At 37.9% G+C, this 16,833-nt stretch overlaps 1 protein-coding gene across 2 annotated transcripts in view; it reads left to right on the plus strand.

Moving 5' to 3' along the window:
- Window positions 1-3,710: 3,710 nt before the first annotated feature.
- FYB1 (FYN binding protein 1) overlaps window positions 3,711-16,833 on the plus strand; it is a 161,782-nt gene continuing 148,659 nt past the window's right edge. Inside the window, exon 1 of one of the 2 annotated variants that reach the window (XM_047093239.1) lies at window positions 3,711-4,267. Coding sequence is in view for 1 of the 2 variants with exons in the window: in XM_047093231.1 (XP_046949187.1) it covers window positions 7,055-7,057 (3 nt within the window). In the remaining variant the exon portion in view is untranslated. Of the gene's footprint in view, window positions 4,268-6,958; window positions 7,058-16,833 lie in introns of those variants that run through there. The other variant, XM_047093231.1, reaches the window with a different exon arrangement.

Here is a 16,833-nt window from a genome sequence, read left to right on the forward strand (position 1 = left end):
AAAATTAAATTAAAAAAAATTTTTTTAAAGAATATGAAAATAGCCATGGGAGCTCAAAAGAATTCCTGTTCCCTATCCCCAGAATCTAGGTGAATCAGAAAGAATTAAGATTTGTACAATGCATGCAAATACTGAACTCAGCTGTTAGATAATTCACTGTTGAGAGGATTTCTGCTGCAGAGAATCTGGATTAAGTGGAATTATCATAGTAACTACTGAGAATTCCTTGCACTCTTGTGAATTATAAATGTCAAACAACAAATGAGCTGAGCCCCAACCAGACTCCCTAGGGTCAGCTTAATGATTTGTCAGAGCCCCTTCTACTAGAAATGGTTGGGGGCGGGGGAGAACAGGTTCCCTGTAGATCCTGAGATCCTCCAACTTCCCTTCAAAAGTGACTTATCTGGTAAAGCATTTCCAGCAGGGTGCACCATTGAGACACCAGAAACTACCCAATAGGCATCAGCTCCTAGAAGAAAGTCTCTAGACTTAACTGGGGAAGAATCACCAGAAACTGGGAGAGATAGGGACCTCAGGCAGCCAGGCAGGCCTTACTTGGCTCAGCCTGGATTGTGATTGTGAGAAAGCGGACTCCTGAGAAGGAAAGGCAGAGCTTGGTCCAGGCACACGTGGGGCATAGTATCACCTGATTCAGGCTGACGGAGCATGGTATATCCCCACCCCCACGTGTTTACTGAGGGAGCACACCAAAATTCAAGGAAAGGAACACAGCGGGGAAACAGCCCTCTGAAGCTCAGGCTATACATTCTGATTATTACCTTGAACTCCAGCCATTATCAAGAGGACTGGATGGGCACTCATATCCCTTGGGCCCAATGGGTAAAGAAGCTTCAGAGAATCACTACGTTTTTACACTTACCCCTTTTTATACTCAAAATTCAGGTAGCTTATTCATTCTACTGATCACCTGGTAGGCAGCAACATATACCTGCCAACTAATAAGTGTTTGAGGTGTGGGTCAACATCCTTACCCTGGCTTTACACCACTGTCTCCCCAGGGCCCTTTGAATGGCTCCCCTTAGGTTTATTTTAAAGGAAATGAAAGTATTCTTAGTCACACACAGGCACACATATATAATGAATTCACAAACATCTATCTCTCTGCTCATCCCCAGCCCCCCAACCTCTCCATCCACACCTCATGCTCATTACCCACTACCATGCTAAGAGCAGGGAAATGGTTCAAGAGAAGGGAGTGGTGTGGCTTTTTAACAAGAGACAAGTTACTAAACCTCCAAACCCAAGATATGCCCAGGGGTGATAATATTCCCTTCATAGGATTTTTGGGTTAATTTATTGAGGTAATGCATATAATGACCTTTGCCCTTTATAGACAAACAATAAACAGTAGCTGTTGCTATTGTTATCATGCAAGGCTATTGATACAAATCCTTCTGACTGTGACTCTAACTTATGATATTTAAAAAGCCAAGAAGATTAAATCTGAAAACTAAGAATAAGGTTTTATGGCAGAATGGCTTAGTACTTGCCTCTAAATAATTGGTGGGCTCGGTGATTTTTTTTTTTTTAGAGGAGTTATTTTTTTTATTGTGACATAATACACAACATAAAAGTTATCATTTTAACCATTTTTAAATGTACAGTTCAGTTGTGTTAAGTATAGTTACATTGTTGTGCAAACACCACCACTATCCATCTGCAGAACTTTTCATCATACCACACTGAAATTCTGCACCTAGTACACAGTAATTCTCCATTCCCTTCCTTCTCTGCCCTGATAACCACTGTTATCCTTTGTCTCTGAATTTGACTATTTCAGGCTCCTTATAGAGGTGGAATCAGAACATTTGTTCTTTTGCATCTATTTCACTTAGTGAATATCTTCCAGCATATTGTTCTTTATTCTAGGACCCTATGGTTTTATGTTTATTATTCTTCTAGGACCTTATGGTTTTATGTTTAGGTCTTTGATCCATTTTGAGTTAACTTTTTATATGGTATAAGGTAAGGTTCCAGCTTCATTCTTTTGCTTTCTGGATATCTAGTTTTCCCAGTATTTATTGATCAGTGATATTTTTTAACCTAGCCTAATAGAGTCCATCAGCCTACAAGGGATTAAAAGAGAAAAAGAAGAAGGTGGTCAGGATGACATTGAATCATTTCACAAATTATGTTCTAATAAATTTGTTTCATAGCTACATTATAGATACTCTTAAGTCCTCCTTATAACATTACTAAACAGTAGTATTAATTTCCAAATGATACTATAGAATTTAAAATGGAAACATTTATATTCCTCTGATCAAAAGAAAAATTGTCACTAGGTTACACCCAGGTCTGACTAATTTTATATTAGGACAGATAATTTTGTATTTAGGTAGTCTTCTTGCCTGACAAATACTACTTTGTTAAATAAGGTATTTAAAAAAAGAAAAAAAAGAATGTAAAGCTTCACCAATATTTATTCTATACCAAAATGGAAATATTCCTATTTTAAAATTAAACAGACAACAAACTAGGAAAATGAGTGCATATATTCATACCTGCAATCAACTGACAGTGGGAAATAATACAAACTCAAGGAATAGCAAAGAGATTTATTTTCCCCTTTGTCATCTTTTCTGAGTCTGTGAAATCCCAAGGCACATCTGTTCATTTTCCAACTTTTCTGGCCTATCCTAATAATGGGGAAGGAACTGGAATGAATGAATGAAAGAATGAGAAAGGACAAAAGGAGAAATAGATCAATTTTTCATGTATGACCTTTGTTTCATTCATTAAAGTTCAGATTATTACTAACAAATGATCAAGCCCAATGATCGACCCAACGAGAGTGTGCAATTTGATGATGTCAGTTGAATTTCTTTGTCTTGGAGACCCAGTGAGATAATAGGATTACAACTTAGATTCCACCCCAGAAGACTATATAAGGACTGAAGAGGTGAGAAGCCATGAAAAGAGAATAGGAAGAGCCATGAATAGAAAACAAGACTCAACAGACCCTGAAGAGCCTTATGAGCCCCCAGAGCCCAAGAAAGTGTAAGATAAAAATTATAGCCAAAATAGCAAAAGGAAATCATAAGTAAATTAATATATAACATAGAATTCTATAAACTTTATTCTTTGTCTCTTTGCTTTCCAAGTTAGTTGGTTTGATAAAACACCCCTTAAATAAAACTTAGATTATTTCTCCATTGTCCTGTTTCAGTAGTTGTCTTAGAGATCAGTAAACCTTTGTCTGGGGTTGGGTTTAAGTTGTAAAGAAAATTCTTTTCTGCTCTTCTTGAATTTAAATACAATTTACTCATCCTGTTGAAATATAGTGGGAACTCCTTTTCTGTTGAAGAATAAGTTCATTTTTTTACTAAAGCTGATTAGTTACTTCTTCCAGAGCATTAATGTTCTGAATGGGTTAAAGCCTGTTTTCATCAAAAATATAAAGTACAAGAATGAAAATGCATTTTGTTCTCAAAACAAAAAGTGAAAGAGAAATAAGCCAAATCAAGGAACTGCCCATTTCCTCCTGCACACCCTTTTTAAACATGCCTGTTCTTATCCCACTTTCTTCCTGCTATTTTCCACTTGGCTGTTCCATATCTAGCCAAACAGGGAGACTAGAATTTCCTTGAATTTCTATGAATCTATTTTGTGAGTTCAAGTTGTTCTTTGCTGGCAAGCTCAAATGCATGCTGTTCGAAAGAGACAAGTTTACAAAGTAATGAGGTTTTTTAGCTGACCAGTTTCCCAGTTTGGAAACTCGATGGGTCACTTAGCTTTTCTGTGCTTTAATTTCATCATCACAGAGCAGCCATGTAGCGACCATCTCCTAGTGTCTGATGATATTTTGGCCCTGAGTTTTCCTACAGCTTCTCTTAGGCAATGGGTTTCAGGGGAGGCTGTACGCATGCAGAATTAGTGTGCATACTGTATACTGCTTTTATCGGATTCTGAAAGGAACCCATGAACCCAAAAAACAGGTTTAGAAAAATCCAAGTTGCCTTAGGATCTCAGGATGACGGAAGGAAGTATGCAAATAAATTCGCACTGGAGGAGTTGGAAATCTAATTAGGGAGCCAAACTTAATGCAGCCGATACAATGGGAGAACCATAAAAGGCAAACATATCCAAGAGCTTCATTTTGTGGTGCAGTCTGCGGGAGGCCAGAAAAAGAGGGAGAAGAGTGAGTATGCAGAAGAGAAGGCTTCCTGGAAGAGGTGAGATTCAACATCCCTCTGTTCTCCTATCTCAGGCTCTTGTCCTGGCATGTTCGTGTTGAGCACATAAAGTAAGTAATCATTTGTTTCTTCTCTAAAATGTTAGTCATTCAGGTTATAAAGCTGAAATTGTGTAAGAGTGTAAGTAATTGTAACCCTCTCTGCTAACCATTTTGACCATGCTCCTTTTAGAAACTGATAGAGACAACACTGACAATGCTTTTAAATAATAATCAGTAAGTAGTGTTAGCTAAATTTGTGAGTGCTATTTCCCTCCATCATCTTGTAAATTGACTTTGAAAACTGAAGCTGGTTTCTGTGACCCACCCCATATTGTTGGGCCTCACTGTCTCCCCCTAGCCAACACCTTCAATGAATACCAAAATGGCAGACTCATTTTACCATTGCCTGAACAAAAACTGTCCTGTGGAATGCAAATTTATGAAAAGAGAATGCATGCTTAAGTATTTAAAGAATTCTAACGACTTGCATCCTCTGAGCTACTTCTGCCCTTCACTAGCAGAAATAATTGCAGTGCCCATACCAGGAAAATAGAACTTTATCTTCTTTAGATGGTATCTCTATATTGTCCGTCATCTTTATTGCATTTCCTGTTTCACCTTCCTGCTCAGGGCCTTCGGTCCTTAATTCACTTCACAGGAAATATACTCACATATGTGATACTTGAAATATATTTTAAGTAAAAAAATTAAAACTCCTTGGTGGACTATGAGTTATGGTTGGGAGCTTCAGCCCTTACCTTTTATTTTCTTAGTCAAATTACGTCTCTTAAACATATGTTTTTGACAGACTGCTGAATTTATGTCAATAACAACAAAATTTACCTTAATTATCATTTGGAAATAAGTACAAATTGAAATGGAATTCAAATGAATGAATTGAAATTCAAAGTCCTCTTAATCAGAGACTTGTCCAGTCTGCTACATCGTTAAGGGAAATTTCTAGATTTCTGTTCATGATACAATTTTTGTCCAACTTACTGGTACAGAGAGGAAAATCATGGAATGACCAAGAATAAGTAATTATTATGTACTGCATGGTGAAAATATGTTGTTCAACTTAGTAGTAAACCATGTCAGAACATCAAGATCATTTCTATCTGCAAGGTTTGCCTGGTGAGCTGTTCACCATCTTGCTGTCATGAGTCATCTGTTCGTCCTTTTGGAGATCAGGCTTGCCTACACCATGGAATTTCCCGGAAACTAAAAAATACTGATGACTGTGTCTCAAGCTTAGAGATTTTGATTTGATGGTCTGGGGTGAAGCCAGAAAACTGGGATTTTTTTAAAGCATTCCGGGTGATTTTAATGGGCCACCAGGTTGAAAACCACTGCTTTAGACCCTACACTGTACCTGCACTGAAAAAAAAAAAAACTCTGTTTCAGCACATAGTAGATAAAAGGCTTTCTGGTTAAGCTAAAGAATGTCTCCGTTTCAAGGCCTTCTGCCAACAAATGTTTTATATCTAAAAGCATGCCTCATTCCTATACCTGTCTTACCTTGATCCTCCTTTTATTCATTGAGCATTTATTGTGTGCCACTGACTGCAATTGCAGATCCCTGCCTACCCACATAGGTTCTGATCACTCCCTCTTTAAAATACCTGCAGGTTTCAAGGAAGTATCAGGTTCTTTTCCACCCCTGGAACTTGCCCCCTGCTCTGTCTTCATGCTTTGTCCTGGCAATGATTCTATCCATATTTCTAAGCCTATCTTGAGTGTGAAAAGGCATTTCCCATTTTAGAGAATAAATACTAGGGAACATCTTTTTAAATAAAGGATTTGTGTTCTCATGGTGGTAATCAGTATTAGCATCAAGTGAAAAAAATGTGCCTCTCTACTAGGTAAATGCTGTACTTACAAAAAGGTAGGGTACTTACAAAAAGATCTAGAAATTTGCAACCCAAAATTAAGGAATAAGTTGCTTTTCCTTTTCAAGAAGCAACAAAGATGATCTTCTGCCCTTGAAATTGTTTTAGAGTCAGGCTGCATATTCAAAATAAAGGTGATAAATGTGTGTAGCAGAATGTGTTCAGATGGGTATTACAGATAATCGATGGGATTCAGCATCAAACACCATGCCTTAAAAATATCTAATTTACCAGCATGAGGGATTAAGCCATCTGATGCTAATAAAAATTGCTAAAAACCTAACAAGGAAGCTAGGTTGGCATATGGCTATATTTTTAATGAATGCCATCCGATAAGCTGGTAGATAGCTCTACCATTTAAATATTGGTAAGATAGAGTTAAATACATTTGGGATTGTTGATTAAAATTATCATGTTCCTTTTGTTCCTCTTAAGATTATAGCTATGTTTTCAACAAGTACTATATACTCAAAATAGAAAAGTCAAAAATTCATCAAAGTACAAAACAAGAATTATTTGTAATAAAACTGACCTAAGTCAACCACTGTTAACATTTTAGATTGTGTCCTTTTTTGATAGATAGATGATAGATAGATAGATAGATAGATAGATAGATAGATTCACAAATACAGATTTTATATTAAACAGGTTAATAGTGTACACAAAAGTTAATATCCAGGCACTTCTTTAAAAATTCCATGTCATCTTTTGGACTTCAGAGCTTCACCAATACCTGTTCTCATATTACTAAAGTATAATAACTTGATAAACCTGGCCAGTTATACAAATATTCTGAGGGCTGAGATAACATGCAAATAAACCTTACATATCAATGTGTGAAGGCTGGACAGACCACACAGTTCAAAATAGGAAGTGCACTCTGCAAAGCTAACTTGCACATTCACTGTCCGAGTTACAGCATCTTCAGGGGCGCCGTGTGTCAGGCATATCAACTCTTTTCAATAAAATGGTAAGTAATAGATTTTATGACTCTCCCTGGTCTCCTGGCAGACATCTCATCTTCTCTACTTAGGGCAGAAACGGGTAGGGATGATTCTCAGCCAGGTCCTCCAAGCCTTTGGGATTTTTGCTTGACCCATTGTTCCATTTGCAAATAAAACTGCTGAGTGTTATACCAGTTGAGTGTCTGTGGCTTCAGGATTTCCCCTTTCTGACTCTAGCCTTCAGACTAGAGGAAAGGCTATGACTTACGGAAAGAAAGGCTGCATTCTTTGTCTTTGCCTCTTTAAGAAAGTTAGGTGCCAGAATCAGTAATGTAGGCAAGTTTCCTATTATAAGCATTTTGGATCCCAGAAGAGAACCCCAATGATAAATGTTGGGCAATATTGCTGACGATGAGTGCCATTTTGACCACACTGTGGATTTTATAAAGGAGCTCCTTAGTTTAAAAATGCATTTTGTTATTTTAATTAAGAGAAGCAAACAAAACCCAAACAGCCCAAACCTTAGGGACAGGTTGTGTTTCCAAAGTTAATTGAAGCTCATTATTTGGAGCACATTTAAAATAGTGACTGGGTTCCCAGCTGTACTATAAAAACTAGCTTAACCCGTGATATAGGTGAACTGCAGTGTTGGTATTGTGCTACACAGTTTCCTATTTTTTCTCTGTAAAAATGGCCTCTGTTCTCATACATGTAGTGTTCTTATGCTCCCAGAGTCTAGAGGAGAGCTAACTTTCTATCCCATACACCCCTTCCACCACTCCCCAGTTCCCAGAAGATTAGAGACGTAGTTATCCCTTCTCTCACAAGGGAGAGGGTTGCTTCCTTTGCCAGCCCCTGGTGAAAAGACGGGGATTGAGACAATGACTCCTGCAGCTACTCAGTTGGGGAAGGGAATGCCCTGCAGGCATTGAGATAGAGAGGGCAAAGGGTTCATGGGATGTGTTTATAAGTCTGGAAACTCTCAAGCCAGAATGGGGAACTACAGAGGTGAGACATAGTAACTTTGCCATGGAGGAGAAGAGACGGGGTCAGAGTTATGGCCTCCTAGCAGGGACGAATGAGCAGCCATGGAGGAAATGGTGGCACACGGATCCTACCTGCAGCCACACTCTTAGAGGAAAGCAGTCACCTGTCAAGATGGCACTTACAAGTTCTTGTAGTGTTCCCAACTGGGCCTTTAGGTTTCAGATTCTTAGAAGAATGCTTGACCTTAATTACTGATAGCCTTTCCCAAAATAAGTGATATTTACCGAGGTATTTAGATTTTTTTCAGGGGAAACAAGATGAGTAACACCAAAAAAAAAAAAAAAAGTTTAACTGGATAGTGTGTATTTGGTGCACTATATAAGCAATGTTTTCTTAGGGGTTTACTGTCTCCCTATTACAGAAGTAACACATAGTGTTAAAGAAAATTTCTTAGAAATATAGATCTGCAGAAATGAAACAATATATGTTTTCTGTGGTTTCAACACCTGGGGGTGATCATTGTGAAGTAAATACAGATCCTTTAGAATTTCATCATTTTAAAATATATTTTATAAATATGATTTTCTATAAGTGCTATCATACTTTATAAGCCATTTCCTTACCTGCTTTTTTATTTAAAATATCTTGAATAATATCTGAGTTATGCTATCATTTTTAACGATGAATCATTTTTCCATGATTTAATCATTTCCATATAGTTAGACATTTAGATTGTTTCTTATTTTTCTTTCTTCATGGTAATACAGGCAATATATTCATTTATACACATCACTACTCAAGAAAGGCATAGAGTTGGCCCATGTTCTTTAGTACGTGATTCCACATTTTAGAAGTGGAAGGACATGGCAACAGAATTCTAATTGTCAACAGCTGCCCTGTGTAAATTGACTTGATAACTTAGACAAATTATCTCACCTCATGGTGAAAATGGAAAAAATAGGGTAAACTCATCTTTATGACAAGTAATTTTAGGTACATTTCAATTTGCTTAATTTTCTGGATGTAAAAGGTGGAACAGATATCTAATGCAGAAATTTTTGTATGTTGATGGTGGGTGAGGAAAAAAAGCTTTTATGAATACATTTGGAAGTTTAAGAAACGGAGTAATAATCGGTTTTGCAGTTTCTGTTTGTGTGTTTGCTTGTTTTGCTCCTTTCATTCAACTTTCAGTTGACATGTGAGCTACTGACAAAAGAAATGTGCTATCACCCACACAACCTTTCAACAAAGATTTGTTGAGCCTCTACTCCAGGTTGGGGTTTGGCTGGATCAGAATGTGGGGTGAACAACACAAGTGGGGTCCCAGCTTCCTAGAGCTTCCACTTAGGGCAGTGGATCTCAAACTTTAGCATGCATCTGAATCACCGGACGGTAAGGGACAGGGCCTAACATTTTGCATTTCTAATAAGTTTTCAGATACTGCTGCTGACCCAGGCACTTGGAGAACCACAGTTTGGTAGAAGTGATCAAAGTTAATCAAAGTAAACACATGAAATACCTGGTAGTGACTTCTGAAGGAGGTACATAGGAGCTGAGATAGAAGATAGAAAGGAGACATCCTCTTTAGGGCTCTGATCCCTGATAAAGTGATATTTAAACCAAAGCGCTGGGTCTCAACTCTGGCTGCACATTAGAATCACTTGAGCAGTTACAAGTCATACCCATTCCCAAGGCGCCAAACAAGACCAGTTAAATCAAAACCTTGAGGCGGGAGGTGGGGCCCAGTGAGGGTTGAGAACTGCTGCACCAAACAGTAAGAATGAGCAGGACACAGGAAACGTGGCAGTCAGAACCACTTCAAGCAGTAGACATGGCAGGTGCAGAAGATGTGAGACAGGGGACAGCTTGGATTGGCAAAGATGCCAGAATGGCTAAAGGATAATCAAGAGAAGAGTGGCAAGAGATGGTTTTAAGGAAGAGGCATCAGCCCAGGGATTCGATCTTATGTTGTTCACCCCAGCAGTCATTGGTGACCCCTAAGCAAAGGAGTGAGTGCCATTATCTGGTTTACATTTTGAGAAGAGGGCTACTTCTGAAGTGACATTCGTACTCTGCAGGCAGCCTTGACTATGCTTGGGCTTAAATATTGACTTTTTCTCCCTCATCCTTTAAAATTGGCTCTAATTTGAATGCAGCCAAGTTAGAGAATAAATAGTGTAGGGTTTCTGAAGGAAACAGGTTTAGGAACCTTCAGATAATTTGGATGGCTTTAGTGAAAGCCCAGTTGAGAGCTGGTGTCCCAGGGAAATCAGAGAACATAAAAAGTGAGCTAGAAGGATCCCTTTAAGAGCTAGGGTTCCAACCCTCATCTTTCAAGGACAATGTGATTCTTTTTCTTATTGTGTAAGCTGGAGGGGCCTGAATAATATGCTGATACCCCCCAAATGGAAATCCATTCACCTCTACATGCTTTTCCCCATCTCCACTACCTGGCTTGTATTCTCTTCTTCTGCAAAAGGAGCCACACCAGCAAAATCTAGCTTTATGTGTTAAAAAAAAAAAAAAAAAAATCTTGTGCTATGATAACCAAGTTTTAAGTCAAGGATGAGAGTTCAAATCCTAAAGGATCTTTCTCATCCACACGTCAAGACCTGTAGGAGGAAATGAGAGTCACTTCTTGGAGCACATTTTAGCATACATTAAATGTGTTGCAGCCTTGTTCTTAAGGCAAGTGGGTGTGGGACTCCAGCTCTTGATTTGGTAACTTCAGTATCACTTCCCCAATTCTCCAAGTTGCATCCCATCTGCCCTCTCTGTCCTCTCATGTCATTCATTTTTTTTTTTCAACGTTTATTTATTTTTGGGACAGAGAGAGACAGAGCATGAACGGGGGAGGGGCAGAGAGAGAGGGAGACACAGAATCGGAAACAGGCTCCAGGCTCCGAGCCATCAGCCCAGAGCCTGACGCGGGGCTCGAACTCACGGACCGCGAGATCGTGACCTGGCTGAAGTCGGACGCTTAACCGACTGCGCCACCCAGGCGCCCCTCATGTCATTCATTTTTAAAATATTATGGCACGAAAAAAGTAAAATAAAATATTATGGTATTTTATGAAACAAATCATATAACAAATTCTCACATACCACCCAGATCTCATGCATATTACCATTCTGCGATAATATTGCCATTTTGCCATCTTTTCAAGAAGATGAGAAAGACAAAGTGGAATCTCTCTTTTTGTCCTTCCCAGTTCCATGTCCCTCCCTCCAACAGTAGAGGGACACTGCTCTGAAAGCAGCATCTCACCTGCCGCCATGTTTTTATGTTTTTATTTCATCTGCCTATATCTATAAAATAATATATAGAACTGTTTTGCTTGGTTTCATTTGCTTATGATTTCTGCGTATGCTTTTTTCTCACTGGTATGTCTTCAAGATGTATCCATTTGGTGACATGCAGGTCTGGTTCAAATTATTTACTTGTTATGTAGTTATATTACAATTTATTCATGTAGACTCTCAACATTTAATTTGTTGTCATTATTTTCAATTTCAAATGATACTAGAATGAGTATGTTTCTACATAAAGGGAATGGGCACCTTCAAGGTTATTGAATGTTATAGCAAATGGTTCTCCAAAGTCATTGTAACAATGTACATCTCACCCTGGGGTGCCTGGGTGACTCAGTTGGGTAAGCATCTGACTCTTGATCTCAGCCCAAGTCATGATCTCAGGGTCTTGAGTTCGAGCCCCACATTGGGCTCCATGCTGGGCGTGGAGCCTACTTTGAGGATTGATGGATTTAATAAATCCATATCATGCCCAATATCAGTTTGTCAGGCTTACTGATAGAGCTCTGAGAATTTGTTATATGTAAAACCCCACTTCATTGTTGATTTAATTTTCCTGATTATTACTAAGATGAAACATGTTTTCTTAAGTTTATTGACTATTCACATGGTTTGTCCTCTTGACATGGTTTGTCCATTTTCTCATAGATCGTCTTTTCATGTTGATTTATCAAAAATCTTTACCCATTTCTAGGCGCTAATCATGGGTCAATTGTGTGCATTGTGAATTTTATGTCCCATGGCTTCTTTTTTCTTTATTTTTTGGTGTCTCTTTTTTATAGAGAAGTTTTACATCTTAATGCTAACAAATTTAAAAATAAGTCATTTATCATTTCTGGTTTTGATGTCCTTTTAAAGAAGTTATTCCCCACTCCCAAATAGTAAAGCTATTTCTTAACCTCTCCCTTTTCGCTTTAATCATCAAGATTTTATTTATACTTGTGATGTGAAGTAGTCATCTAATATATTCCCTTGTGGATAACCAATTTAGTACTATTTATTTTAGTCTTTTCTTTTCTCCTACCACTTTCTAATGCCTCCTTGGCCATATGTCCATTTGCCATATGTGAGTGACTCCGCTTCTAGGCTCCCGATTCTGTCATACTGGTCAATATGTCTCATAAAGTTCCAAGTTTTTTCTTACGTCTTACTCATCTGCTGTGGATTCATATATCCTTTTACCCAAATATATACACTCTTGCCTACTATCTAACTATTTCTACAGTTATTGAGGATTTCCACTATTATTCTCCCCAACACAACAGGAACCTAAAAATAGTGTAATTACTCATTGAACACAATCCTCCAATCCTATTCCTACTTCTTAAAACTTCTTCTTGGAAGAGATGTGTGTCATTTTCACTCACACTTAATTGACCAAAATAAGTCACACATATCTCAGATGAAAGGACAGACATGTAGGGATGTGTAATCATCATGCATTCAGGGTAATGGTAGAGATGGGGACCCACTTGGAAGAAGAGTACTATATACTACAATGTATATTGCTCTTTGTGTGACTGAAAACATCTTCATTTTTACTTCATTCTTAAGTGATGGATTACCTGTGTATAAATATTCTAAATTGATAGTTACTTTCCCTCAGAACTTTATTTTTTTAAGTGTGTATTTATTTTTGAAAGAGAGAGAGAGAGTGAGGGAAAGTGGGAGCACGAGAGAGAGTAGGGGAGGGGCAGAGAAAGAGGGAGAAAGAGAGAATCCCAAGCAGGCTCTGCACTGACAGCAGATGGAGGGCTTCGTCTCACAAACCTGATCATGACCTGAGCTGAAATCACACTTAACCAACTGAGCCACACAGGCACCCCCCTTTCAGCAGTTTAAAGACTTATTCCATTGGCTTCCGACTTTTGTTATTGTTGGTATAATTGTGCTGTAAAATCTGTCATTCTCTGTAGGTGAGATTCTGTCATTCCCTTTAAGATGTTTATCTTTATGTTCTGCAGCTTTACTACACTTCATAGAGATGTGAATTTATTTTTATTTATCCTGCTTGGTACTCAGCATATTGATTTAATGAGGAGCCTATAATATTTTTATATAAAGAACCAAATAGTAAATAGTTTACGCTTTGCAGCCTTACGGTCTCACAACTATTCAGCTCTACCACTGTAGCCTGAAAGCATCCACAGACAATACATAAACAAATGGGTATGACTGTGTTCCAATAAAACTTTATTTATAAAAACAGGTGGCAGGCTAAATTTGGCCCACAGGCTGTAGTTGCCTGAATTAAAGCCTAATAACTTTTTTCAATTCTGCAAAATTCTTGGCTATTATTTCCTCAAAACAATTACTCTATCATTTTGTCCTTCCTAGTTTTTGTTTGTTGGTTGGTTGGGTTTTTTGGGTGTTTTTGTTTTTGTTTTTGTTTTTGTTTAGAATCTCTATTAGATAAAAGTCCCATGCTATCCTCCAAATTTTTTATCTCTGTGTCTCTGTGTGATGAATTCTAAGTCAGTTTATCAACTTCATCTTTCAATCCACTAAGTTTTTCCTCACCTGTGTCCAGGATGACCAATTTTCTCAGCTTGCTCAGTGCTTTCCCAGTTTTAGCACTAAAGTCTTATGCCCCAGAAATTTCTAAGGCTCAGACAAGCCAGGGTAGTTTTTCACCCTATTTATGCCCAATTCATGTTTTATCCCATATACTGAATTTTTGTTTCCATGGTTAAGTTTTCCTTTCCAACTTTGAATTAATTGCTTTCGCCTAATATCTACCTAACATCTACCTAATATCTACCTAATTTGTTTCAAATATTCTTATATTCTCCTATGGATGTTATTCATATATTTGTTTCCTAATTATTTGTGAATTTGCAAAGTCATTTTCAGATTGCTCTACTATTTTAATTGAATAGATTAAATCTTCATATTTTAATTGTTGCTTTTGTTAGGGTTTTATTTCTTATTAATATTTTTCTTCCCATATGTTGGAATTTTGTGTTGTAGACCCATTTTGAAAAGGTTTTCTCAGTTGGTTAGTTTTTTTCATCCAAACTGCCTTCTCTAGTGTTGTGCTTCTCTCCACTACTTCTTCTTGAGGACTCCAGCCCAGAGCCAGGTCTATATCGACTGGCGTGTGATCAGGTTCACAGTAGTATTGGGAATATTCATTACTAAGTCACCTGGCATCTTGGCCCAGTTCCTGTTCTGGGACTGTGTCTACCCCAGGGTTTCTCAAATCAGCACTTTTGTGAATTGTGGCATATTTAATAGCATCTCTGCCCTCTTCCCACTGGATGTCAGTCGTACCCTTGCCCCCCTCATTGTGGCAATATACAAAGCATTTTCAGGTATTACAAAATGCCCCCACCATGATTTATTACTCTATTAAAATCACCCCCAGTTGAAAACTGCTGCTCTATCCTAAGGCAATTCTTAGTGGCAGGTCATCTGGTCTCCTTATATAAAGCTTGGATAACTAAAAAAAAAAAAAAAGCAAAAAAGCATATCTGTCCTTGCCCTTGGTTTCAAAGAGTGACCCTAGCTCTGGCTTTCAGGTTACCCTATAGGGCTTAAGTAACAAATGTCTTCATAACCTGAACTGACAGCCCAATTTACCTGCCCACTAGTCTCACTCACAGCCTTATGTTTCTGATATAGAAATGTTTATCTTTAAATTTTCTCATTTTATATTCTACCTATCACTGACATGAGGTTAGGTCAGTGAGAGAGCCACAAAACTTTAATTTATTGACCAGAACTTAATTTTTCTTCTCTTTCTCTTTTCCCTCACTTCCCTTTAGCTTCATATCTTTCTTTCTTCCTCTCTCCCTTCATCCTTGATCAGTGACATTGGGTAAATCAACAAAGTGGAAGAAATATGTCATCACCAGCGTTGATGAGCTAGTGGGAGAATTAGTTCAGTGTCTTTAGGGCTCCACTTCTCCCTTTTACTCCTATCCCAACCTATTAAGACAGCAGCTCTCAAAGTATGCTCCCTAAACCAGCATCATCAACATCGCCTGGGAACGTAATAGGAATTCTTGGGCTCTACCCAAGACTGACTAAGTAAGTTCTAGGAGTGGGACCCAGCCACTTGTGTGTTCCAAGCCCTCCAGGTGATTCTGATGCATAAAAAAGTTTGAGATCTCCTGCACTAAGACTTAGCTAAAGAGGTTTGAACCAGTGATTCTCAGCCTGACTGCACATTGCAATTGCCTGTTAAACTTCATACAATTGCATGAGCCATTCCCCAAAAGATTCTGATTCAGCTCAGGCAGGGCTCAGGTTCTTTTATCTTTTTAATTCCCCCAAATGATGGGGCACCTGAATGCTTCAGTTGTTTGAGCATCTGACTCTTGATTTTGGCTCAGGTCCTGATCTCACAGTGGTGGGATTGAGCCCCGAGTGGGGCTCTGTGCTGACAGTGAGAAGCCTGCTTGGGATTCTCTCTGCCCCTCCCCTGCTCACACGCGTGCTCTCTCTCTCTCAAAATACATAAATTAAGATTTAAAATAAATAAATAAATTCCCGCAAATGATTCAAATATCTAGTTCAATTTTGCATTATTCATGTCCCACTCACCCATTTTAATGATCACTGATGCCAAGTCTTACCCAGTATTTCAGGAATTCTATATGGAAGTGGGTAAACTTCTAGTGAAAAAGTTGAAAATCAATCTCATCTGGAAATGGACTTTCCTGGGTTTGAATCTCAGTGTTGCCCATTTTCAGCTATGTGACTTTGAACAATTTACCCTCTGTATGCCTCAGTTTCTCCCTCTGTAAAAAACGGGATGAATAACTATACCTATTACTAGGGTTGTTGTAAGGATTACATAGGCTGATGTAGGAATATCTTCAGAATAATGCCTGTCATACAACAAAAGCCACACAAAATTTCTCTGAATTATTTATTTTGTAAGTAAAACATGCAAAGCACCTTCAAAATAAACTTGTCAAAATAAGTGTTTTGAGAAGGAAAATTTTTTTAAAAAGTAGTTATAGAATGTTTCTTTTTTTTTTTTCATATTGGAAACTTTGCTTTAGAAGGCCCACTTTCTCCCAAAAATGTTGTATCCTCTTTAAAAATATTGATTCAATAAAAATTAACTTCTTTCATTAAAATGTTTTAGAATTTTACTATATGGTTTTTAACATCAGCTAGTGGAATTATAAAACCAGAGCTCAGAATCATTTTTCTATAGTCAAATTTGAGCTTCATAAACTGATAAGCCAACAATAAATTCAACCCTTATGTAAATCCTGGCAGAGGTCAGAAGAAGTGGACTTGAAATAAACATCTGCTGAATTTGATCTATGACAGATATTTAGCTGAAAGAATTTGTGTGAAATATGGTGAAAACATTTTAATAAGGTAGATATGTGGGAGGTTTAACTTGAGTAAATACATTTTGAGGTGTGAATGTATAAACATCATCCAAAGAACCACCAGCAATTTTATCACTACAACTTTGAAAGACAAGTAGTTAAGTTGAGTTTATCACCAGAGGACATTCACCAGAAAGAAACTAATTTTA

Source organism: Lynx rufus, unplaced genomic scaffold (genome assembly GCF_022079265.1).
Source record: "Lynx rufus isolate CCGP_SWC_20201006 ecotype Redwood Valley unplaced genomic scaffold, mLynRuf1.p SCAF_1, whole genome shotgun sequence".
Taxonomy (NCBI): domain Eukaryota; kingdom Metazoa; phylum Chordata; class Mammalia; order Carnivora; family Felidae; genus Lynx; species Lynx rufus.